The 24,679-nt window shown below is 44.3% G+C and overlaps 2 protein-coding genes across 3 annotated transcripts; both read left to right on the top strand.

Annotated features, from left to right (window-relative positions):
- Positions 1-940: 940 nt before the first annotated feature.
- On the top strand, positions 941-5,174 carry LOC146180865 (E3 ubiquitin-protein ligase Topors-like). Of its 2 annotated transcripts, none has more exons than XM_084576192.1 (2): positions 941-1,140; positions 3,115-5,174. In XM_084576192.1, exon 2 carries the CDS (start codon positions 3,135-3,137, stop codon positions 5,115-5,117), a length of 1,983 nt encoding a protein of 660 aa, XP_084432318.1. In that variant the 5' UTR covers positions 941-1,140; positions 3,115-3,134; the 3' UTR covers positions 5,118-5,174. The 2 variants fall into 2 exon arrangements, with proteins under 2 accessions (XP_084432318.1, XP_084432319.1); XM_084576193.1 differs by lacking the exon at positions 941-1,140 and adding an exon at positions 1,645-1,734.
- A 2,288-nt stretch (positions 5,175-7,462) lies between these two features.
- On the top strand, positions 7,463-24,431 carry Trs31 (trafficking protein particle complex subunit 31). Its single transcript, XM_084576194.1, has 7 exons — positions 7,463-7,632; positions 7,719-7,807; positions 8,967-9,093; positions 12,644-12,701; positions 14,116-14,175; positions 16,674-16,738; positions 24,221-24,431. The coding sequence occupies exons 1-7, from the start codon at positions 7,570-7,572 to the stop codon at positions 24,317-24,319; spliced, it is 561 nt and encodes a 186-aa protein (XP_084432320.1). The 5' UTR covers positions 7,463-7,569; the 3' UTR covers positions 24,320-24,431.
- Positions 24,432-24,679: the final 248 nt, after the last annotated feature.

Consider the following 24,679-nt stretch of genomic DNA (forward strand, 5'->3'; position numbering starts at 1 on the left):
AGGAGTCAATGTGAGGTTACAAATTTACAACTTAAGCATTTAGCATGTTCATGAGAAAGATCCCATTGACAATAGGAACATCACTGTAATAACAGCTAAAGCACGTTCAGCGAACGTTGGTGCGGTAATACGACGCAGTAAGCAAAACACGCAGCAAAGGGAGCGGAACGGAAGGCTCTGCGACACGCGTCTTGGGAGCAATAAAATCTCACCTTCACCACTCAATTAAAACATGCAGCGATACGCCGCTCATGCAGACGTGTATCCGTAAAACAAGCCACCACTTTTGCGACGTGCCTGGGAGGCCGAGCCGAGCCGCCGAGCTGTGACGCAGCATTGTCCAATCGTCCGGAAATGCGCACATGCAGCGGCAATCAATTTCTCATCGAGCACAGACAGTCTTTGCCTTGCTGTAAAGCTCTACCACAACCAGCAGAATGAAATACTGACTGTTTGTTACAGATAACCCACTCTACGCAGCACGCAACGATGAACGTTGAACCGGGGCCGACGACGCACCCATTCCGCGGATGAAAAAAAGCTTTGGTCTGAGCCATATTTGAGCTTGAGCCTCTGAGCTTTGGGCAACTACGCAGCGGATAATAAGTGGCCGAGAGAGGCCGTTAGAAAGAAGTTAAAATATTATTAAAAATGTGACACGTTTTTTCTTACGCAAGAAACGAAAACTGCATTCATTCCTGAGCGCGAATATTATGTTTACTTTCTAGTTCTTTGGAGTTCTGGCAGATCTTATTTTCTGTGCGCTAGTAATTTGCCTCACAGTTCGCAGGAGCCCTCATCATCGAGTTGATGCCGCTGGCAGTAGGCAGCTGCACGCGTTTTCTTCCAAGTTGCGCGACCAGTTGTACATTGACCTTGCTACTTCCCCAGAAACCGAAAATTTGTTCGCGGTTTTTTTTTTTCATACCAACGAAGAGACAAGACAAGACAGGCTAACAACAAATACAAACAATGCAAATGTAACGGAGGAAGCTACGGTTACAGGTCCTATAGTTAAACGAATATTCGTGCTGAGGTACGCTTCCAAGTTTTTGTTGTTTTCGTCTGTTCCCCGTGTTGTCTCCTCGAAGAAACTTGAAAAACTTTTTCTGCGCTGCTGTACGCAGCAGTTGACAAATGGTGAGTGGACCTTCCAAATTCATGATTGGGAATTTGGGAATCACGAAGCCGTGTGTAGAGACCGATGGAGTTTATCGCTTTTGGCATGCGTGAATCGTTCGGCCGTGCAGCTTTCGTTCGCTTTTGCTGAACAGTTGTAACCGAAGCATGCTCGCGAGTTGAGAAATTAAATTACATGATGAGGATAAACAGCGACATTGACTGCTGCTGTTGCAGAAAGCATGTGCGTAGTGTGCGCAGCGCTAGCACTGTAGCGCTAGGCACAAGAACGCATAGCACTTACGCACTTTCAGAGTGCGTTTACTCAAGGTTTGCCTCGTTTTTCGGGAAGTTTATGGCGGCGCGCATCTTTTTCTGGTTAATAAATTTTCTTATGTACAGTTTTATTCCTAGGATCACTGCATATTTAGGGAGAAAAATGAAAAAGCTTGGCTACTCGATTACAACTGCTTCCGGCGTCGCTGTCGAGCAGGTAGCATCGGGTTCCTTTCTTTTCTTCTTCCGCCTCTACGTCACATTACCAAGTTCTCGTAAAACCGTTTGCTTTGGCGTGTTTGTTTGGGGCTTACACAAATTCAAGAGCGGAACCGCAAGGTCAGATATGCGTTCTGTTTTGCACTGTTTCGACATCCGGCGTCTTCAGTACGCGCGCCGTACTATTTTCATAATTAGATTCTTTTTTATTGAATGTCGAATGTTTGGCTGAGCTCATAGGCGTTCGCTTAACTGTTCCAGAATCTGTCTTTTGTGATCATCTATTAAAAGTGCGTAAAATACTGATGATCCCAGAGGCAGTCTTCACTGGTCAAGCTTGTTAACAATTTCGATTTGGTTAATCTCTGATTTATGAAATGATTCAATTTCATAAATCAGCTAGACCAGTGAAGATTAATTTACCACACGCGGTAGCTTTCGATATTATCAGTACGGAAGACTGTACAGTACATGACCATTAAAGCTGATGCGTACAATATACACCCTGCATGACTTTTTTTTTTTTTTTTTTCCTTTCATAATGTGCAACCCATATAAGTTTGCTGTCAAGTTTATGGAAAACAGGCATTCATTCAACCCCAGCCTCCAGACTTAAGCAGGCTCGAATGCTTATCAGGCCTCATTTTTAAAGGATTTTGCATAGCATTTCAGTGCAGCGTGCCATTCAAGAAGACAATGCCTTACTGACAGTGCATACTGGAAGGAGCATGAAAACCTGCGACAGCTGTTGCCCTTATCTTTGCTCTACTTCGCTTGTTCAGAGAGTATTACTTCGCTAAGTTCTCAGATTTCTGTCCGCAGGCCGCGTCCGCAGATCGCGTCCGCAGGCTGCGTCCGCTAAATCGTGTCCGCAGCAGTTGTAATTGAGAAGTGGTAGAGGTTAATAAGTGGTGTCAATCGATATAGGGTGACGCAATGGGTCCGGAAAAATAATTAGGAAATTAATTAGAGGCTATAAATGTAAAATGAAAATGGTCTCATTAGCCAGTGGCTTGGTGCCACATTTGAATGTATCAAATACTAAAATAGTTAATTAAATCAGTCAATTAAGGCGACATCAAAGATGTGACTTCACGCAACCTGAAGTCGAGAGCCAAAAAAGGGCATATGAAGGGATATGCACACAATTTGAAAGTACCAAAGACTAAAGTAACTTTAGTTAATTAGTCAATTAGAGTGACGTCAAGGATGTGACATCACGCAACCGGAAGTGGAGCCGAAAAAGGGCATAAGGAAGGGATTGGCGCGCAATTTGGAAGTACCAAAGACTAAAATAGGTAAACAAGAAGCAACTAGAAGCAATCAACAGCAGTATCCGTGCTTTCGCATTACTCCAATGCAGACTCTGCATTGCTCTTTAATTTTTGACTGAACTGGTTCCTGCACACATTATGTCCTGAACTTTAAATCAACTGACTTCATCATCAGAACATGTAAGATGGGAAGAAAACTGAACAAGTGCTTTTTTCTTCTTTACAGGGCTGTGTGTAGAGCTCACAATGGCTGCTGCATGCTCACCACCGTGGCGCCGTGGTGGAAGTAGTCGTGAGGAACATTTGACCAGCAGTCCCTCAGGCTCAAAACTGGGGCCCACTGATGTTACTCCGGAGCGACCACTCAGCCGTAACACAGCATCTCCAGAGGACAGTTGTGCTATTTGCTTGGGAGCACCTGAGAACAAATCCTTCACAGATAGCTGCTTCCACACCTTCTGTTTTGCATGTCTTGCTGAGTGGGCTAAAGTTAAGGCAGAATGTCCACTTTGCAAGCAACGGTTCAAAAGTATCATCCACAGTGTCCGTTCACTTGAAGACTATGACCAGTACTTTGTCAGTGAGCTGCAGCGTCCTTCAGCTACCATAGAGATCAATGGCCAGAGGTTTCGGTTTCCGACCACAATGACTATCGAGCGGCGCCAGGAAATGGAAGCTCTGCGACGGGCGCAGGAGAGCCGCACTCACCAGCCTTCGATTGCTGCCCACCGAAACCAGAACCGATACCTTCCTCGAGGTGCTGTCACGAGCGCTGAAAGGCTCGAGCTGTATACTTCTGGCTTGTGGGCCGTCCCATACTTATCGCAGTACCGTATTGCGTCTCCTGAGTTCTATCGTGACAATCCAGCGTGCACTCACCGTCTGGTCCCTTGGCTGAACCGTGAACTGAATGCTCTGATGGCGGAGCGCCGGAGCCACATCATGTATGCCATGGATTATGTTATATCGCTCACCATGGAATTTGACATCAGGCATCCTGAATTTTCTCGCCGAATGGAGGCTCTGCTGCATGAGAACACAGAGCACTTTGTCCACGAGTTTTACTTGTATGCCACTTCAGTGCACGACATGGCAGCGTATGATCAAAACACAGTGTACATGCCTCAGCGTCAGGCCTTCGACCATGGAAACCCTGTCGGCATGTTCCGGCAAGCCCTGCAGCTACAGGCACCACTATCATACATTGCTTTCTTTGAAGGAGATTCACCCCAGCCAGGCCCCAGTGGTCTGGCTGTCGCACAAGAGGAAGTCATTGCCACAGCCGTGAATACTGATTCTGATTCCGACAGCTCAGACTGCATCGTGGTGCAGGTGATCAAGCCACAACGAGAGCGGACACCTGTTGTGATTGACCTTTTGACTTCTGACGAGGATGACGAGAGTTTGATACAACGAGAGAGACTTGAATGTCTGCCTGGGGATGGTGGGCCGAGCCATTCAGACCGTTCACCGAACCACAGGCTTCCTCAGCGTCATGCTGCAGTTGACTCAAGACCATGCTCACAAGAACTTTCCAGGTGTGCATGTGACAGGCAACGACGGACTTCGGTCAGAGAAAACTCCTTGCGGCCTGACATGGGGCAGCGAAGACGAAGCCAGCGCATTGCGTCTGCCACGTGTTCCCTGGAAAGATCGAGTTCATCAGATGAGGACAGCACACAACGCTCTTGGGTGACAAAGCGAAAGAATTTGATGCGGGGAGAAAATCGTGAATGTCTGCCGCAGATGGACGCTGGGCCGAGCCGTTCAAATTTGTCGACAGACCGCAGGCTTCGTCCGCGTCATGCTGCGCTGTCATATGATGAACGCTCTCAAAGAAAACATTCGCATAGAAACTCTCCGGAGCATTCTAGGTCGACACGTGACAGGCGACATCCAACTTGTGACAGGGGGAGCTCTTCGCAATCGGACTACCGGCGGCAACAAGAAGCCCGACGTGTTGCGTCTTCTGCTTATGCCTTGCAGAGTTTAAGCTCATCTTCACAAGCTGATGGCACTCACAGCTCTGCGGCGAGAAGGCCGAGGAAACTGGCCAGTGTAGTTGGGGCTGTCAAGATTGCCAGTAAGTCACCTAGCTGTGAACGCCATCGCACTCATCATCACCATCATCACCACCGTCGCAGCCACCACCACCGTGAGCAGAAGTGCAAGAAGTATGAAATGATAAAGCGTGAGCACAAGAGGCGCAATCCTTCGGAAGAATTTTAGATCGTTCCTGTGATTTTATTTGTATGCATAATGTAAATAAATCTTTCTTTTCTTAGATGGCAGTGCCATGGTTTAGTGGCTTTTAGGACACACATAATCGTGCGATATTTCATTTGCTCGTTGGTATTTAAAAATCAATCCTTATTTCAGCAATTCATTGCAAAGGTGGCACACCATAACAAATGTCTTATTTAACCGTGAGTAGTTAACGTTGCCTCTGTTCTGTACCAGCTGTGGCCACCACATCTTCGCAAACTTTTTCATGTCTGCTCTCTGCCACTCCATTCCATATTTCCCTTCCTTGGAGCCTATTTTGTTATCCAAAGGGACCAGTGGATATCCGCTTTCTCGATTTCAGCTAGGATGTCCTTGACTCTCATTTGTCTCGTAAGCCACCATGCTACCTTCCTGTTATGGTTATCATTTTCATTCCAAAGCTCGATTTCAAAAATTTTCATTAGCCTCAAATGTCTGCCTCATAAGTGCTTACAAGTTTGGTCTATTTTATGCCAGCCTTTCAGACGGGATTGGGGGATGCCTACTAGCCGCTATTCGTGACCAGTGATTACTAAATTCACTTCATTTCTTCACTGTTTCCCACGCATGGTTTGCCATGCTGGTTGCCCTTGGTAGGAGCATTTTCTTACCTTTTTAATAACTCTCCACCTGCTTGTCCATTCCTAGGGTGTTTAACATTTTCTCCATGTTAATTTTAGTCCCGCTGGCAGGGACTCCGGAACGGGCAGAGAAGAACAGTTGCCCTCGCAACATTTCTACAAAGAATGCAGTGGAGCTCTCCAATCTCGAAATGCGTGCATTTGAAGTTCTGAGAAGCTCTTCATTCTTGGTCGTTTCAATGCAGAACGGGGCTGAGCTAGTTGGTTTTGTAGGTGGAGTCATAATACATAATACAATATTTTGGGAGCTGCAAACCTAGAGCCCTGGTCACCATGTTAGAAATGTTGTGGTGCCCCTTGCGACATCCAGTGGTCCACGATATGCTTGACGAGCCTTGAGGATGAATAGCCATTTCTACTACTGTTGACATCTGACAAACTGCTGCCACTGAGTGCTCAGTCAGCTGGAAGCTGCTTTTTATGTGGCATAAGCTGCAGAACGTTTTCTTCGCAGCCATTTTGTCAGTATCGAAAATGGTCAGGTGCATTGACTGGACAACTTGGCAATGTCAAGCATGAAACCACAAAGTGGTAAGGTAAACACTTAGTAATTCGGAATATTTACTGCACTAGATCAAAATGCGCCTGCAGTGCAGAAAATGAAACATCTGGTTGGGTCGGTAGGGGTTTGTTTTTCATGCATGGTCATCAATGGTGTCTATGCATACACCCCTCCAGAGAAAGAGTTCCCATATTAATGAGACTTTCAGCCAATAAAAAACTTTGGTGCCGTGAAAATTGTCCACAATTTGAGTTGCCTGCATTAAAGAGCCAGAACTGAATCTATAAATCTGCCCTATTTATTTTAGGTTTTGTATATATTAACAAGTGCATGCTCTCTGAATATTTTAGAGCAAGGAATATACATGAACAAAAATAATAAATACCTAAGTATTTAACCATTACAACTTTTATCCCAACCTTCTTTTCGTTGCTAAAGTGAATGACTGGATAAAAAATCAGCTTTTGCACTCGGGAATCCCAGAGGCGAGTGGCGCCATTCGATTCCTGTAAATCGGCCGTACTATCGACCTGTCCTTGGGTGTTCTTTGAAGGGCATCTGCAGCTGTTTTTCGCGACTTGTGTATGCGAAGGTTCGTTGGCTTTGGCATTCGATTGCAGACTCCAAGGTCTCGGGTTCGGTTTCGACCGCTACAGCCATATTTCGAAAGGGAAATACCAAAACACCCGTATTCTGTCCAAATAATTCTTGCGCTTCTGTGTCCTCCCAGTCTAAAGCCCTTTACAGCATCTTTCCTCCAAAGTCGACTGCTTCAGATAACTTGTTGGGCTGGTTTGTAATTTGGTGGTTAGCGGGGGCCGAATTACGGGACTCGCTCAAGTTTTAGAGCTGTACCGTTTTCTTCGATTGTGTGTATGTGTGCGTGGTTGTCGGCGCCTTTAAATTTACTATGATCAGCTGGATTATAGTGTTCTAGCTGGATCAACTACCAACCATACCAACTAGCTCAACAAGAAATTCTCAGAACTCTGACCACCATTCCTCTGGTTCCTCTGACAACCATTGCTATGTCTTTTGACCACTTTTGTGGTAGCGCTTTTTGACCATTACACAGCTAGGCTAGATCATAAACATAAATAAATTATTTATAATACTTTCTATTGCATTTAAATCCGCTACTAGCGAATCCAATCCGAGACGCCCCATCGTTTTTTGTTTGTTTGTTTTTTCGGCGAAACAGAAACAAGCGGAAAGCGTCGTAGCTGGTCGTAGTCCACAGCCAAGGAAACGCGAGTAGTCTGAAGTGCTCAAAATGTCCAATATGAGAAACAGAGTTAGCATTTTGGACAAACCACTCAGCAAAAGTAGAAGCGAAGTACGTAAGGGCATTGAAATGTGTCGGGCCTCTGGTCCGCCCTCTTCGGTCGGTGTTTGAGATGCTAACTTGTGCGGTTCCCGCAGGTCCACATCAGCGTGTTCGGCCTTCTGTTTTCCGAAATCGTGCAATATTGCCAGAACAGAGTCTACACCATTCCTGAGCTTCAGACGAAGTGAGTTGCAGACTTGTGTATCGAATCCGCGTGCTTCGGTGATTGATGGAAATCAAGGTTAAATTTCTGCGAGAGGAATCCACGCGTAGAAATCATATTTTTTGCTTCGTTGCTTTCACGTAGCACAGCTAATACTGAAACAGAATTTCCGGTGGACATCAGTTCGACTATAGACGAAATGTGCTTGAGCCTTTCGTATGGGTTATTCGGTCATTATCAGAATGCAGGAGGAGAACTCGCTGCATGGCCACGTTCCCGCATGGCCGGGCTTCTGTTATATTCAAACTGCAAGCCGTGTGAGCCAGATAGTAGTGGGGCTGAGGTCGGCCATAAATTACTGCGCGTGCCCCTCGCATCATTTTCATTCGTTGCTTTCGTTATTTCTGTTTATTACATCAAAAACATTGATGGGGAGTGGCAAGTAACGGGTGGAATAACAGTAGTGGAGAATCTTCTTTTTTCAAAAGAGTTGTTTTTGGTGTTCTCCAAGGCTACTGGACACATTTCTTTTATTAGCTAAAAGCTGAACCAATACTTTAATTGCTTTATTGCATACATGTGAATTCGTCAGTATTTACATGTTTGTTCATAACCTTTACATGTTAGCTTTTTACAGCGCTCCTGCTTCATGTTAAAAACTGTTTGCTCTGTGGGGTGGCCAGGGGCAGAATGAAATCATTGCAGCGAAAAGTGTCAGATATGAGGCATCATCAGGGCGTTCAGATGCACCAGCTATATCACCTTGTGATGTTTGTAAAAAGCGTCTGTTGTGAAGAACTCTGTACATTTATTTATAATCTCGTCCTCAAAAGTTTTCTTTTCTGCTGATAATCTGACTTTGTTGAATTCTACTGCACTTGCCTCTTTGTCATCAGGTTCTACTCCACAGATCACTTCTGCCTTTCTTGTGAAACGTGTATGAAAATTACTAATGCTGGGTTTTGAGGATTGTGTGCTGAAGTAAAGCAGTCACCAGTCAAATAGTGTGCATACCTACATCAGCATAGCACATTAATTAGGCCAGCAATGAACTCTTGCAGAGGCATCTCTATGTGTCTATATCTGTAGGGTGTATTCTTTACAGTCATGTATACTTCCTTATTTAATTTCCTGAAAGTCTTTGGAGATGTTCCTCTTATCTGATGGAAATGGCTTGCAGGCTTTCAGAGTTGGGCTTCCACGTTGGCCAGAGGGTGCTTGATCTGCTTTTTGTCCGTGAAAAGAACTACAAGAGGGAGACGAAGCTCCTCAACATTCTACTATTCGTCAAATCCACCGTATGGAAGGTAATGCAGCCAGCCTAGGTGAAGGCTGGATGAAAGTTTTGGAGCTGCTTTTCATTGCCTACTGCTCAGGAGTGTGTTCAGGAAATGACTTGGTGTCTTTTAAGCCACTCTGAACTTCTTCGGCATGAGCAGGCTTTCAGACCCTTCGTCATCAAGCCAGTTATGATAACTGCAAGAGTTAAAATAGGAGTGGAAGAAATGAGAAAGGGCAAGGCATGTGATATGACAACTGCTGGTTTCCTAGGTGTTGAGAGTAGATTCTAGTAGAAGGCAAACATTGCAGTGGACGAAATAGACGTGTCAATGGGTGTGATCAGTGTTGTATTACACAAACTGAAGAAAAGCTGAAGACCAGAAAAACTTAATTGCTGAAGCACTAAGTGTCGAAAGCACAGTCCTTTTTAGTCAACATTCTCATTAAGTATGTGGTATAGTATGTGGGCTTAAGACAGTGAACCTTAAATGTAGGAAAGAATCAACTGCTGCATTTCTTCGTTATTCAGTCTTGTGCTCCGGCCTATGGGCATTGCACTGCCACTTCAACTTTCTCTTTATCACTGGAAGCTTGTGAGTACAAGGTGACCAGCTGTCTTTGAACATGCTTAATTGTAGAGATATTGGCCATATAGCTGCGGCCTTGGCACTAGCCTGTTGTGGACATATTTAGGCTGACCATGATGGTCATAATGAAATATTTTTTTTCTGGGAAATTAGCCTACCAGCGGAATGTGCTTAAGCACCAGCTATTCACATAAGGAAACCCTTTTCTGCTTGCACTTGGAGGTGTTGGAAAGGGGCATTGATTTCAAAAGCACTGTACGTGTAAAACTTAGTCCAACAACTCATGTGAGCCTCACATCACTAACTTAATGCAGCGTTCAAATTATAGGCAGCACAAATGTATAGTTGCAGCTTTATCGAAGCTGTGGGTTGCATTCTTTGTGTTGTGTGCTAGTGCAGTGAGATAGCCAAGTAGGTTATCTTGCTTTGCACTGAAGTTATTTTCTTCAAGTGACCAGCGGCACTTACCCAAATGTCACCCACTCACCTAATTGGTGGCTGCTGTGGGGCCAAATTACACTATGGTCACATCACAAAATTGTCACAAATGTGTCAGGTAACCCTGGCTCCTAGTATTCGTCAACAAGTCCGCCTGAGGGAATTGACCTAATAGGGGTGGAGCCAGGCGATCGATCTCTAAGACAGATCTTGTGGTGCGGTCATAGCCTAATTCAATCCCAGAAGATGATGCACAGCAGACGGGAAAGGATAAAAAGCACACATGCACAAACACACACACTCATTTTGAACTTTTGCTGTTTCATTCCATGCTATTTTTGAAAAATCTTGTCAATGCATAGTAGTGCAGGGGGTCACATATGCATAGAATATTTTTGTGAAATCAAAAGCCTGCATGTTGAAATAGGGAAAATATGCCCTTACATTTTAGCAGTGCCACATGTGTAGTACATCGCTTGCAGTTGAAAGGCTGTTTGCGTGTTGCTGATTGTGTAGTGACTGTGGTCCAGACAATGTGAATGAGTGTTAAATGGAACAGTGAAACAGTCTACTCACCACTAGCCAAGTAACTGCTGAAGTTATCAAACAGTAATCGAGATTCAGTGTTGTTTCAAGGCAAGTACACACAGTCATGTAGGAAATATTCTACAGAAGCATTATGCACTGATTCCTATCAGCTGTACCATGCCAAATGCACTGGTCCTTTTCCGATAATTCGTCATATATATGTAAAAAATGCTACTAAATGAAGCTGAGCACACCTTATGCTAGTAAGAAGAAAGTTTTATGAAACTATTTTGATCACTGTAACAGTAAAGAAACCCTTATGGAAAGTGTCAGAAAATGCTGAAGAATTTTTTTTATCAACATTATTGCCACAGGGCATAAATCAGTTTGCTAGAGAAAAGGACAGTTAAATGAGTGAAAAAGTGTTGGCAAATATTATAAATTCAAGGATGCCAGAAGCGTATAGTGTGGTAGCGTGGCAGCTTGGATCAAATTTTCTGCATCTTCCATTGACAGACTCCCGGCATATTGCCTGACAGTAGAACTTGGTAATTGATTGCTGAAGACATGCATAGAGATTACATTATTCCACAAATGCTGATGTGTATAATAATGCAGCTGCTGAAGTTTTCATGCTAGGTGAGGCACATCAGAGGAGAAGATGCCAAGTGAAAACCCAAGAAGCATACACAAAAATTGTTGTATGTGCTGCTCAAACAACTGTCATGGTGCTGCCACCAAATGAAGGGTGAAGGTTGAGAGAAGAAAATATTTAGGCCCTTATATAACAAAACAATGAAAGGAAAAAGAAAAAAGTAAGCTTCACACACTCATGACTACTTGTTACCTTATAGAGGTGCATAAATGTTTCCTTTTCTCACAGAGATCAAGGTGGCAAGATAAATGAATGATTTTGCTATTTCATGCCGCTTACTCTCTTGATAAGTGGAATAGAGGGAGAAGATTGCCGCTGTCATGGTCACTTCACTTTGTTAAAAAGTAGTTGTTGTTTTACAGTTTGGTCTCTGTATGCGGTTTAACATCCCAAAGCAACTAAGGGACGCCGTAGCGAAGGGCTCTGGATAATTTAGACCACGAGGAGTTCTTTAATGCGCACTGACATCGCACAAGGCACCAAGTGTTTCTCCTCCATCGAAACACGGCTTCCACGACCAGGTTGGAACCATGGATGCAGTCAGTGTTTGAGCACTTTAACTGCTTTGAGCCGCCGTGACAGCATGCACCATTGGCTAAATAATGGGAGTATGTTGTCAAAACTGGCCGAGCATAGGACCAGTACATTCCTTCCATACTCCCAGTATTGGGCCGCCATTACGTACTGCCCGGGAAATATGGTAGAAGTCTGGAATTATCTGGAGTTGCTCATGTAGGAACGCTGAGGAAACTAAATTAATCTTAACTTCTTGCACTTGTTGCATTAATTGGCCAATATCATGCCAACTGTTGCCATCTGTGTCAATATGATGCATGGTACCACTATGATACATACTCATTCATGTCATATTGGAGGCTAAGTCTCTGTGCATTGTGATTAATGTGCCATGTGCCTCAGAGCGCTCCTCGTTTTGCATGTTTCTGTCAAAAATAGTTTGCCACTCTCTTATTGCTTTTTTGAATTTACCTTCAAGTGTCTATTCTCTACATAAGCCAAAAAAGCAGGCTAGGCTGAGAGGAATACAAATTACAGCTTGGTGTGCATTTTTTGATATTCAGAAAATGTAAATACGTGAATAAATCAAGGTCAGGAAGGCATGCAGTCCAATTGCGTACAAGGTTAGAGGCTGTATAAGTCACTACATATACAGAGTCATGTCTGTGAAACCTATATTAGGTGAGCAATAAATATCAACATTTCACCTCAGAGCAGTCCAAGAATAGCTGAAAACTGCTTATAGGCTTATGCGTTTGAAATGATTATTTCATTCTAGATTTCTTCAGGAAATGGAGCTGGAACATCTAGAGGCTTGCATGTGAAGCATTCTTCTTGCTTTGTTTTTTACAGACGCTCTTTGGCAAAGAGGCTGACAAGCTCGAGCAGGCCAATGATGATGACAAGACCTGTATCCTTACTTTTCACTTCCTTTAATCTTTTGGCAGCCTGTTCCATGTATGTAATATTTGCATTAGCAACTCTTTTGTCTGATGCAGAATAGGCATATTCTGCGGCCTTGTGTATCGTGACCTTGTTAGTTAGTGAGGCACGTGCAAAAGTAGTTTTTACAGCGTGTTTGGTGTGAAATAGCACTTGAACCTTTGCTACTTGAAAGTTGGCATGCTTGTTTTTCACACGGGCATCTACATGGATACGGTCATTCTTTGCTGTTCAGAGACTTGGAACAAACAAACATTACTACCTTTATTGCTTCAGTTCTCTGACTTGACTCTCTTTTACAAAGTTGTCATCAAATTTATCCCTCTCCCCACTCTTCTTTGTGACACCAGCAAACTTTCAGTGTAGGGCAAGTAGAATAATATAGTACTAATTGTAATATTCGGGGGCTGGAAGGAAATACCTGAATAATTAGTAGCTGCTGGTTTAAATCTCTGTGGCTTTCACCGAACAGGTGCTTCTTTTTGACCGGCAAAGACATTTCAGCACTGCTTTGTGGGAGTGCAACTCAGCAGCGTAGTGGCTGCTTTGCTATGTACTGCAATAAAATATTGATAACTAAAGGTAGCAAGACATTGCCAAAACAATGGGTCAAATGTTAGTGCGGTCTAGCTCTCATTTTTAAAAATCTGCGCAAAATCTGATGCTGTCAGTGCTGTGAGCGAAAAATCACAGGCATGGCTCCGACAGGTGACAACTGAGTCAAGGCCGAAGCTTCGGCAACTGGGTACAACGTTTCAAAGAAAGGTAAACCACCGAAGAAAACGAAACGAAGGGTAGGAAATGACAAAGTGCGTATACCTGTCATCCAGCGCATTGTGCGTTGTTTTCCACCTTTCATCCCATGTCCTGTGCTATCACCTTTGAAAGGTGATAGCTGGCAACCGACATGGCCGGATATCAATTGGTCGGCAGGTTCTGGGACGTCATAAGACGACATGACGTGACATGCAGTGCCAACTAGAGCTTCCGCTTTGGAATGGGAGGGTGAGATGGGAATCCAGCCTTCGAAGATTTGTGAGTGTAAGACTTGCTACCGCTGAGCCACAAAGGTACATCTGTTTAATGGGCGGCTTATAGGTATCTACGTGGAGTGGCCTTTCACAGAATTGGGTAGCTTACAACTTCATGCCAATGAATATTTATGAGATAATTGAAGCAGAAATGAAGGGATTGGTGATTAAGTGACTAGCAAAGTGCATGTATGCATAAGGGGATTCTCAAGGCAAATGTAAGCCGTTGACACTGATGCATAATACCACTGTGTGCTGCTGCTGTGCACGGATGCTCTTGCTGGGTCAGGCAAATTTAATAGCATGGGGCTGATATGTAACAGCTGTCTTTCACCCTTTACTTTGAGGCAGATTACCTGATTGAAAAGGACCCATTGGTCACCAAGTTCATTTCGGTTCCCAAAGACAGAGGTGAGCATGTTCAGCATGGCTGTACCTGAGCTGTGCCCACCACACAGTTTCACTTGATTCCTGTTTAATGCAGAAATGATCGCTGAGGGCAACTTCATCCTGATTTTGTCCTCAGTACGAGTGCATTGCTTTTACTTCTGAAAATGTTGATGTTTGGCAGGAAAAATGGTGTTTGTCACTGTGCACATCGCATTGAAAAATTCAGTTTTTTTTTTCTCCCCATTTGTCAATTCAAACTGGGGACACCAGGACCAGGAATGATTCCATGATCACCATTGGTATTTGGAAGTTTACTTTTTAGTGTAGCCCAAGGGAGTTGCACACCAATAAAATCCACATTTTCGCAGGGGCTTGTGAAAACATGCAGTGGCTTGATTTCTCTTTTTTACTTTTTATAGCTTATAAGAGCTCCATTCGAAATGAAAATAGTTCCTTTGTCATTCAAATGCAGCAATCTATCGGGAAAAGTCAGCTTAAATCCATCTCATTGAACTGTTAATGCATGGGCCGCGATTGTTGGTATTGATACGGGGCGGCAAGCCGATGAAAACAGAACAGAGGACAGAGAGAAGATGTTTGATGGCCGTGAGATGATGTTTAATGAAATGTTAGAGGGCCTAGCACGAGCGCTCCTGCCCGCGCCACTGCCCGCTTCTTCTTCCTTGCTCGTCCGTAACATGACCCGGGGCCACTGAGCGATCGTCCCAATCGTGGACGAGGAAGTTTATCGATGTTGGTGATTCTATGGCATGATTCTATGGCGTGTCTGGATGCTTGAAGAAGAAGAGGAAGAATAGAACGGCTTGCCGGCACGATGATTCCCGATGAACCTTGGCCCAGGACACTCTTGGGCCACACGTTGCCACGACTCGATGGCGGAGGCCAAGGCATGCACCGCATATCATAGGCAGGGGAGGATGTCCTCAAGTGTAGCAGCGTCTTGGGTCGTGGGATCTTTGGTCGGCAATCTGGCCAGTGGGGTCACATATGGTTGTTCGGGTTTCTCCTTGTGTCTTGTGGTCATGTGTGGCGTCTCGGGTCAGTCTCCTTCGTCGTGTCTTGTGGTCGGGGCGGGGGGACGGAGCAGAGGAACGGCAAGGTCTTGCTGGGTCCAGCAGGCTGGGGAACAGCCATGCAATGCCTCCTAACTTTTCGCTGACGGTGCAAGAAGTCGCAGGGCACCGAAGCTCCGGACCAGGATGAGGGGGTGATGATGAAATACCTCGCCCCTCCAACCAAATGTTACTGGGCGCAAGCCGATGAAAACAGAGCAGAGGACAGAGAGAAGATGTTCGATGACCATGAGATGACGTTTAATGAAATGTTAGCGGGCCTAGCGTGAGTGCTCCTGCCCGCGCCACTGCCAGCTTCTTCCTTGCTCGTCCGTAACAGTATTGTGACTTCGTCTCAAAATTTCAAGATTTAGTTCTCATAAGAATACTTTATGAAGGAAAAAATATTGGTGCAATTGGTCAGCTGGCTGCAATTGAAGCAACAGTTCTTGCGTCATTGTTTTATGTTAACAAATAGATTTTGTCAACATTGCCAACAAATAGTGACCCATTGAGACTGTGTTTCAGTGTCAGCAGTGGTTTGTTTCAAGAAGAGGTGAACAAGATGCATGGGCTATGAATGAAGTATTATTGCTGAGTCCTGACTCACCTCGCATGCTTCTGTATATGTATATCATGTATATCATGATGAGCCATTCATTTTTCATTATTCGTCTGCGGAATAGCCGTAATTACAAGGGCCTTGATTTTGGCAGCTTTGGTCTCATCAATAGTGTAAGAGGGTTGTCGCACAGCTCCCGACCTCCTCCTCATATCGCGTGTTATGTGACACTCATGGTAACATAGGACATTTCGTGTCTGCTGCTATGGACGACGATGGTGCTTGAAAATGCTCTCAAGGATAGGCTACACGCAACATAAATATATACCTGCGAAAGCAGAAGGTTGAACAGATGTTGCCCTAGCTCAGTTGGCTGGGGTTCAGATTCCACTGGGATCATTTAGTTGTTTTTTCTTATGCTTTCATATCAACTACCTTTCAAACATAAAACATTTACATTATAATTTCAAACTAACCAACACCACAAAAAGAGTTCTCCTATTCTTTCCTTGGTCACACTGGTTGTTGGCCCCTTTGAGCCCCTCAATTCCCGATATTTTATCTGCTGAATTCTTCTGTAGTGGTTGACAAGACTCATTTTCTGCAGCCATGCTTTGCAGCTTACAGCCAAATGGAAGCTGCACTCCTTTGCCAATTTCCAGCTACAGCTCATTTCACACAGCCTGTCAATAATACACAGCCAGTCTGGATGATGGCATTCCTTTTACCCATTATTGGGATCACCCAGTCTAACATTTTGAATTTCAGCGTTCCGGCGTTGTGTCTTCCAATGTTTACCTAGCTTTTGAGATTTGTGTTCCTGACTGTGTCTTGTCACTTTTAGATTGTGTCAACTGATTTGACTTTCTGTCTTTCATTTGCAGGTAGCCTCAACTGTGCCTCGTTTGTAGCTGGGATAATCGAGGCCATCCTTATTGGCTGTAACTTTGTGAGTGTTTTTTTAACTTTTAGTAAACTTGTGCAAGTATCAAATTGGCAGTATGTACAACCAACTGGGCCCAGTTCTCACTCTCTTCTCAGATGTAGCAGCCAGAAATATCAACCTGTCAACTGAACATAGGTACAGTCGTGTACAAAAGTAGTGAGCATGCAATCTTTTATGATTACAATTTTTCTGTACAAAAGTGTGCACCTGACGAAAATGCTCGGGCTAGAGCACAAGCATATGAGAAACATCTGAAAGATCAGAAAGATCTCAGACATATAGGAAAGAGCTTAAAAATACCTACTGCATCGTTAGAAAATGCTGTTGTACAATTTTGTTAAATGGCATGGTTTCTTTACTTTTACATTCAGTTGTATAATGATATGACATGAGTGACGCATAGCATGTAATTTCATGTTAACAAAGCAATGTGGGCACCAGTTGCGTAGCTTTTATGTGTACTGCTAAACTGTTCTGTTTCTCCCAGTTTATTTATTTATTTATTATTTTCTTTAGGGGCGATGTGTTACTCCGTAAGTCCAATGAGATATCGCAATGTTGGGCACTCCAAAGCAGGTGTTGTGACATAGGGCAGTATGCAAATGCATTGCAGTGCATTCCACATTGGTCCCCATATGCTAGCTCTTGATTGCACTCCAGTTTCAGTATGTATATTAAAAGGAGGCTTTAGACAAATTTAAGTTCGGCTTTATCGATGGACTAATAATGTGCTGTAGCAAAAGAAAAGGTACCCCACTTGCCGGAAATGCACAGATCCCAAAGACTAGGCCTCTGAGAAAGTGGGAACCAATCCTCCTAGATGTTGGAGTTTGAATTGAATGTCAGGAATGTTTTCAGTTCAACTTTTTCCAATGTCATAATCAGAAAGAACCAGAGAATCGATTTCGCGCAATACTAACAATTCAATGCAGTTGCCCTCAGTGTATATTGAAGGGGTTGGTAAGTCAGGGATGTGGCTGGCAGCAGAGGTGAAACACCCTGGTGACTTTGCATGTTTTTAGTCATTATAGACAATGCTACTCACGCATATAGACCGTTCTATCGAGAGCAAGTAGGAGAGGAAGAAAATACTCTCTAACCAGATTCATTGCGCCGGCCCACTGTTACCATTACCGAGTGGGTTGTGCGTTTACATGCTTCAAGCATAGCAGGGCGGCCTTGCACCTTGGTATATCATCATTTGAGAGACTTAAATGCCTTTTTTAGCGGCTCTTTTAGTGGTAATGTCATCGGGACAGCAATACGCGTGACCGTGGACTGCACAAACAATCAAAGAATCGCAAGGTTATTGCCGAGAGCGTATGTGGGAAGCATGCAACGACAGTCCGAGCGCAGCTGTGATAGGTTTCTGTTTCAACGCTTTCCATTCCATCCTGATTTAATTCGCCTATGAACATTTTGTGTAAGCCAGATAGACTTAATACCAATGATGGACTCACAAATGCGATGCCCATTTTACTTCATCTGCCGTAGCAAACACGCACGCCGGGCAGGCCGTGCCTCCCGGAAGCCCTCTGCGCCAGTGATACGGTGGATACCTTCTAGCGCCAGAAGAACATGCTAAAATCTGTTCTTCACTTAAAAAATAAGCCGATAGCAAAAAAAAAAAATCTTGCTTGTGGATTTCTGACCTATACCGTGCTATTGATGATTAAAAGGCAAACAAGTTTCGCAACACATTGCTGCTGGTGTGGCATGCGGCTCATCATATGCACTCTGGCTCCGCTGCTAAGGCATCAATGAAATTTGCATCTTTCTTTTACTGATACAATGGGATCAGCAGTAAGGCAGTCCCATGAGAGACCATTTACTCTAGCGCTGAGCAATTACAAATCGCCATCGGATGCGCCTTCGATGAAAAACAGTTTAGGCCTAGCGACGACTAGGGAGTAGCACTCGGCGAGAGTGCTGTCGTCCACCGCGCCAACAGGCGGCACCGCTTTCGTAAGCGCTGCTGTATGTGCTGCGAATTTGTGGTTTTCGTTCATGGTGCAGCTGAGAGCGCACATTTTTAGGCGTTTTGCTCAACAATACGTCATGCAAACGATGTTGCTACGACGTATGGGATGGGGATACGATGTTGTTGCACCGCAGGACGAACACCAAGGCTGCATAAAGACGTCGACGGATGGTACTTTAGACACTTCATTTATGTGCTGTTCTTGAACTGTGGTTTAACTTGAAAGTATACATTGTTGAAGCAGGACAGCTAGATCGTATATCGAAATGGGTCGCATCTCACGTTAAATCAATGCGGCGATGACTGGAAAGCATACTATTCGTAGTATTTGTATTCCGCGTTTGGTACCTGCCTGTGCGGTTCATTCGCAGTGTATTTGTGTGTACAGTTACCATTGCAATTATAAAACATAATTGAAAATACATGTATTGTGAAAGACACAACAGATACATCCTCATAGTTAACTCTGACAAGTTCGGCTTGCGGAAGTGGAGCGCAGTCCTTCGCAGTTGCACAAGAATGCTGAATTGGGCGAGTTGGTGCGTTTGAATTTTAGGAAACGTAGCGCAAATAACGTAGCGCTTCGCAGTTGCCTCGGCCACTAGTGCTGTTTAACAGCTACCGCCATGCCAAACGGATGGTATATGGTTTGCTGGCGCGCTCAAACAAAGCACGAAATAGCACCAAGGTGTCGGATAGCTTTCACGAGTACCGCGAAACAGTACTTTTACACTGCCGCATCACAGCATCAACACACACACCAAAACCCAACATGGTGTCAATAGGAACTAGAGTGGACTTTCCCAGTTTGGCGCATCCGGGGCGTCAACATCAAACTAAGATGGCTGCGCCCAGGCATCGAAACTAAAATAGTGTATAGTCAGATTAATTTTTTTAATTGGGCCTCATTGTTAGTGGTAGTGTTGCTGAGGCCGTTTTAGGGGAAGGTTGCTTAGTGAGTAGTGTTGAGATTTGCGGGTTAAAGGGTTGGAGCACTATCAGGACTCCCCTCAGGCTAGAAGCGACATAATGGTCTAGTTTATTTTTGCATTTTGTTTGCTGTCTTCATTATTCCTACCACATGCTTCCCTGTAGCTACACGAAGTGTGCTCACAGGATTGGAGATGGGAATAGGAGTACGGCAATGTTTTTTCTTTTTTTAATTTGATAGCGTCAGTGGCCCTTCGCTCCAGAAAGTGTGGCATCAGCGTTGCCGCCGTTGTGAGCAGAAACATTGCGGGCATGTCCCTGGCAGGCTGGCAGGGACATGTCGTGACGCCATGTGGCATGGCCAAGTTGGCAGGAGGGCAGCTCCTGTGACTTGGGATGGTGAGATGGGAATCAAACCCGTGATCTTTGAGTCCTGAGTCAGACATGCAGGCACTTTTGTAGGGCTTGGCTAATGCGAGAATTTATATCTGGGCTGTGTGGCCTTCCACATACTGTGGTTGGTTACCATCGTATGCCAATGAGTATGTGTAAAGTAATGGAGGCACTGAACAAAAATGCCAAGAAGGAGCTACAGACACAGGTCATTAAAGCTGTCGTATTGTACCCGGGTGGAGCTTAAATGTACCGTTTCCTGTGCTAATTACTCCCCTCACAGGCCCAAAATGCCAGTGCAAAGTAAAAAAAAAAAAAGGAAATTAGAGCATGCAAATTAGAGCTATTCCACTTATAAAATTACAAAAAAAGAAATAAGATAAGGAAAAATTGCATTTCACTTGGCCATTTCACTCGCCCTGTGCCAAATGGGCCGCTGGAGCAGTATGAAACACGCCCTGCTCATACGCATTGGAAGCCTACATGCAACGGTTTGTCTTGCCAGGACAGCTCATAGCTGTGCATTTTCAGTGTCATTATTCCAATATACGTGTGCCGACAGGACAGGTGTGGACAAATATTACACTGGTGGAAACGCTGTTCCACTTGTGCTGACCTGCACCATCTCATTAAACCTACTGTGGGCTGCTACAGATTTGTTATATTTGATGAAATCCCATCAAAGCTATGTCAAAATGCTACTCTAGCAACCGAGAGCCGTAGCGAATGCAGAGTGGCTGTGGCAGGGTTCTCCCCAGAAAATTTTAAGAAGTTGACGCTTGAGGACCGGGAGGGGGGTATAAACTGAATTATCACAACACAGCAGACGTCTAGAGAGGAGAAAACGACAGCACAGACGGCTGCGCAGCTTTTATTTTTGGACACGTTCCCAGCTCATGGAATGACTCCAAATCGGTTGTCAGTTTTGCCTGTGCATCAACGCCTCTCGCTGGGACTAGATTGCACGAGGGTTGAACTGGTTTTTCCCAGTATGGACCGTTGCACCACACTGTGGTGAAAAACGAAACGTTTTGAAAGTAAATGCTCCAGACATGCAGGCTCTGTACTAGTGGTCATATTGCATAAAAAGGAGAAGGCAGCTTATCAGAGACATAATACAATAATGAAACCAAGAAATAGAAGATATTGGTGGGCACATTGTAAATGCAGTAAAATCTTTTAATTTGGCCTTCGGGAAAATTGTTCGAATTATTCGAAACTTCTAATGGAACGGCCTGAAAAGACTGCTGATAGCTGCTTGCATCGCAGCAATTCTATTTAATGGATACCTGGAGTATGGTTCTGTCTGTATTTGAGATGAAAGCTAAGCAGCAACGACGCTCTTTCGCGGATTCGTCAAATACTTTAATTTGGGCACACTCACAGGAGAGTCTATGAATTGTCTCAAAATTTCAAGTGCCACTGTGGCCTCGTCGCAGTTTGAGGATGCTTGACTGCATGGATTGTGACTCATGCTGTGAAGCATCTTCAGAACGACCCATTCAGCATACTTGAAGAGTGAAGAAAGCACGTGGATGCAAGAAAGAAGAATATCGCTAGGCATTAGAGTAGTGTGAGAGCGTTTCGAATTAGAACTAAAAGGTCAGTGATGCTTACTGCTATGTCTGGAATGGTGTGACTGGCTGCATCGTGATCACAGACAGTATGGCAAACTTGAAGCCTAAAAAATGGGCAGTGGACGGGTGGGTGGTTGGAGAGGTGGGTGGTCTTCTTAAGAGGTGAGCATCAAAACCACTGCCGCCTGACATCGGGAGAGTGTGGCTGAGGCTACCACTTAGTGTGCAGAGACATGACTTTAATTTGTTGTTGCAGTGTGTCAGGAAAGATGACTGATAGAATCTAACCCAATCTTGATTTGCTTTCTAGCCCTCTGCTGCCTACTATGAGTATAAATCAGTGCACATGTCTTTTGGCCTCCTGCTTCGAGTGACACTGACAGTACTGTGCCAAACGAGCATGGAAGATGCATATGCGAGGAAAAATATATTATTTCTTAAGAGGCTCAAGTAGTGCAAAGTTTAGACTTTGCTACATTTATGGGTCTCGAACCCAGTGCAGCCACTTGTTCCAAAAGTTCAATGTGAATCCTTGAGAAAGGTTTTGGACGTGCTTCGGGAGATCGGTCGATTCCATGGTTCTCATTCATGCACGCAGTAGCAGTGTTGTCAACATTAGAGCTTATGACTTAATTAACATTAAACATTAATTTGATATTCCAGTCTAAAATGCCATATCGTATAAATAGGAGTTCTAGCTAAATTTTGCCCACTTCCAGTCTTGAGGTGGTACTCTTTGTGGGTTCCTACATGGTTACCGCATTGTGCATGTGTGTCATTGCCAGATGTCAGTCACCACATCAGTTTGAATTATAGTTACATTGTGCAGAAGCCCGGACCAAGTCTTTTTGTTGCAAACACATAAGGGGAAGCAGTTGAGCGTGTGGGAAGTGTGCGACAGCGTTGATCCCATCTGCGGAGAAAAATAGCACTGCTGACTGAGATGAGCACCACGTATGCTTGCTTCATTGCCAGAAGCGTAGCCGGGTTGGACTGCAAGGAACCTGTCCTTTGCTGTGAAATGATGGTCCCACGGTCGCATTTCTGCTGCAGCATTATAATTCAGACGGAAAAAAAATATCGCTGTGCTCATTCTGAAACAACCATCGTTGATGGTGATCAACTTATTCACCATGGTTTGCAGTAAACAAGTTTATTCAATCAGACTGCATTTTGGTAACATCATGATGCAGGAGCGTAGCCATGTGCCAGATTTTAATAAAAAAATCCCATTGTCTTCATGTTCTAAAAAAGTAAAAAATAAAGGAACTGCACTAAAGAAATACTTGCAAAAAAAAGAATAAAAAGGATGTTTCTCATAATATTCTGCAACATTTGCACGCAGTTTTTTGCACTAATGTGAACAGTACGAAATTTCATCACGCATTTTGCTTTTTTTAACAGCAAAACAATTTAGGTGCATAAAAAAATTCACCCAGGGCCAATACGACTGCCTACAACTTTGCACTGCTGGATAGTGTTGCCATTTTCTTTAAACTATGGCAAGTTACCTGAAGCAGTCTGTCTACTTGCATTTTTTTTACCTTTCTCGCTATCGCCCTGCTGTGGCAGTGCAGTGGTTCAGGCACTCGACCGCTGTGCCCAAGGATTTGGGATTGAATCCGAGCTGCTGTGGCCGCTTTTTGATAGAGGAGAAAAAGCAAGGCGTCCGTGTGCTGTGCAAAGTCAATGCACATTAAGGAACCCCAGATGTTCGAAATATCCGGTACGGCGTCTCTCATAGCATGAGTCACTTTAGCACGTTAAAACCCCACAAGCCAAACCAAAGCCTTTCTCACTATTGAACTATTGCTACAAAACATGAGGGAGCTGCTCCAAAATGCATTTCTGCCTGCGGTAAGATTTTAAACTAAGGGCAACAACCCGATGCCAGCCTGTAATCCTTTTAGCACTGATAGATTTAAAAATCTGTGTTTATGTGCCTTTTGGAGGCAGAACTAAGGCCTCCAAACTTTAAGCAGAATTTAAGCAGATTATCCAGACTTTAAGCAGGTTATGTTTCTGTGAAGAATGTGCATTCCATCTGGGAATGAAACCTTTAAGAGATGGAACCTTGCAGAGAAGCTCACTTAGGTATTTGTCCAGTTAAGCTCTAACTACATGCCCAGTCAATCAAAAAGGTAGTGACCATTTAGGGTGCCCTTCTTTGCTAAATATCACTGCAACACCATCAGCCTGAAACGAGCATTTCTAGAGCGTATTAAGAGGTTAAGTACTATATAGATTTTGATGATCAGCGTGCGCTTTAAGGCGTCTCTATGTCCCATGCTATGCATACCAAGAATGAAAAACCATGTGCTTTATTTGCAAATTGTGGGGCCCCTTTAAACACCAGAGCACAAGTGAAACAGTGAAGACTGTTGCTTTCTCATTACGTCAAATCAAGTGAGGCTGTTCTTATTGAACCTCACTTCCACCTGTTGTTTTGGCAGCAACTCTCCGTCAAGTGCAAAGCAATGATAGGCTGAAATTGGCTGCAGTGTCTTTGACTGTTAGTGGAACTTAGATTGCACAAACCCATATGTGGTGAGCCCTCTGGCCACTCTGATTCCTGATGTTTCTTTTCTTTCTTGCTGTCTGCAGCCTGCCAAGGTGACTGCCCACTGGTACAAAGGGACGACCTTCATGATGAAGTTTGAAGAGTCGGTCATTGCCCGAGACAAATCCATGGAAAACCGATGAGCTGTGCTAACCAAGTCGCCATCCTTAAGTGTACAGTCGCAGTGCAAAACACTATTCTCTCACGTGTCTCGCCGTCTCATAGCAGTTGAGAATAAAAGGATCCCTGCCTGTACTGGTTTGTTGCTTGCTTAGTATTTGCCATTTGCTTGTACTGTGGAAATACTGCATGCGGTATCCACCTTGTGTTAGAAAACTGGGTTGCAATGGCGACAGTCCAAGCTAAGATCTAGTTTGGTTTGGCTTGGTTTATGGAGTTTAACAGCCTCGCGAAGGAACAACGGTTTACAATAGGTAGCGAAGCGCTGGAAGTGGTAGATGACCATTTCTATTTGGGACAGGTAGTAACCACAGATCCGGACC

This window comes from Amblyomma maculatum, chromosome 8 (genome assembly GCF_055883805.1).
Source record: "Amblyomma maculatum isolate TAMU_Amacu chromosome 8, ASM5588380v1, whole genome shotgun sequence".
Lineage (NCBI taxonomy): Eukaryota > Metazoa > Arthropoda > Arachnida > Ixodida > Ixodidae > Amblyomma > Amblyomma maculatum.

Coding starts and splice junctions, on each gene's coding strand:
- LOC146180865 (XM_084576192.1), top strand. CDS start 3,135: ATGGCTGCTGCATGCTCACCACCGTGGCGCCGTGGTGGAAGTAGTCGT.
- Trs31 (XM_084576194.1), top strand. CDS start 7,570: ATGTCCAATATGAGAAACAGAGTTAGCATTTTGGACAAACCACTCAGC. Junction 9,094..12,643: donor TCAAATCCACCGTATGGAAG/GTAATGCAGCCA, acceptor TGTTTTTTACAG/ACGCTCTTTGGCAAAGAGGC. Junction 12,702..14,115: donor CAATGATGATGACAAGACCT/GTATCCTTACTT, acceptor ACTTTGAGGCAG/ATTACCTGATTGAAAAGGAC.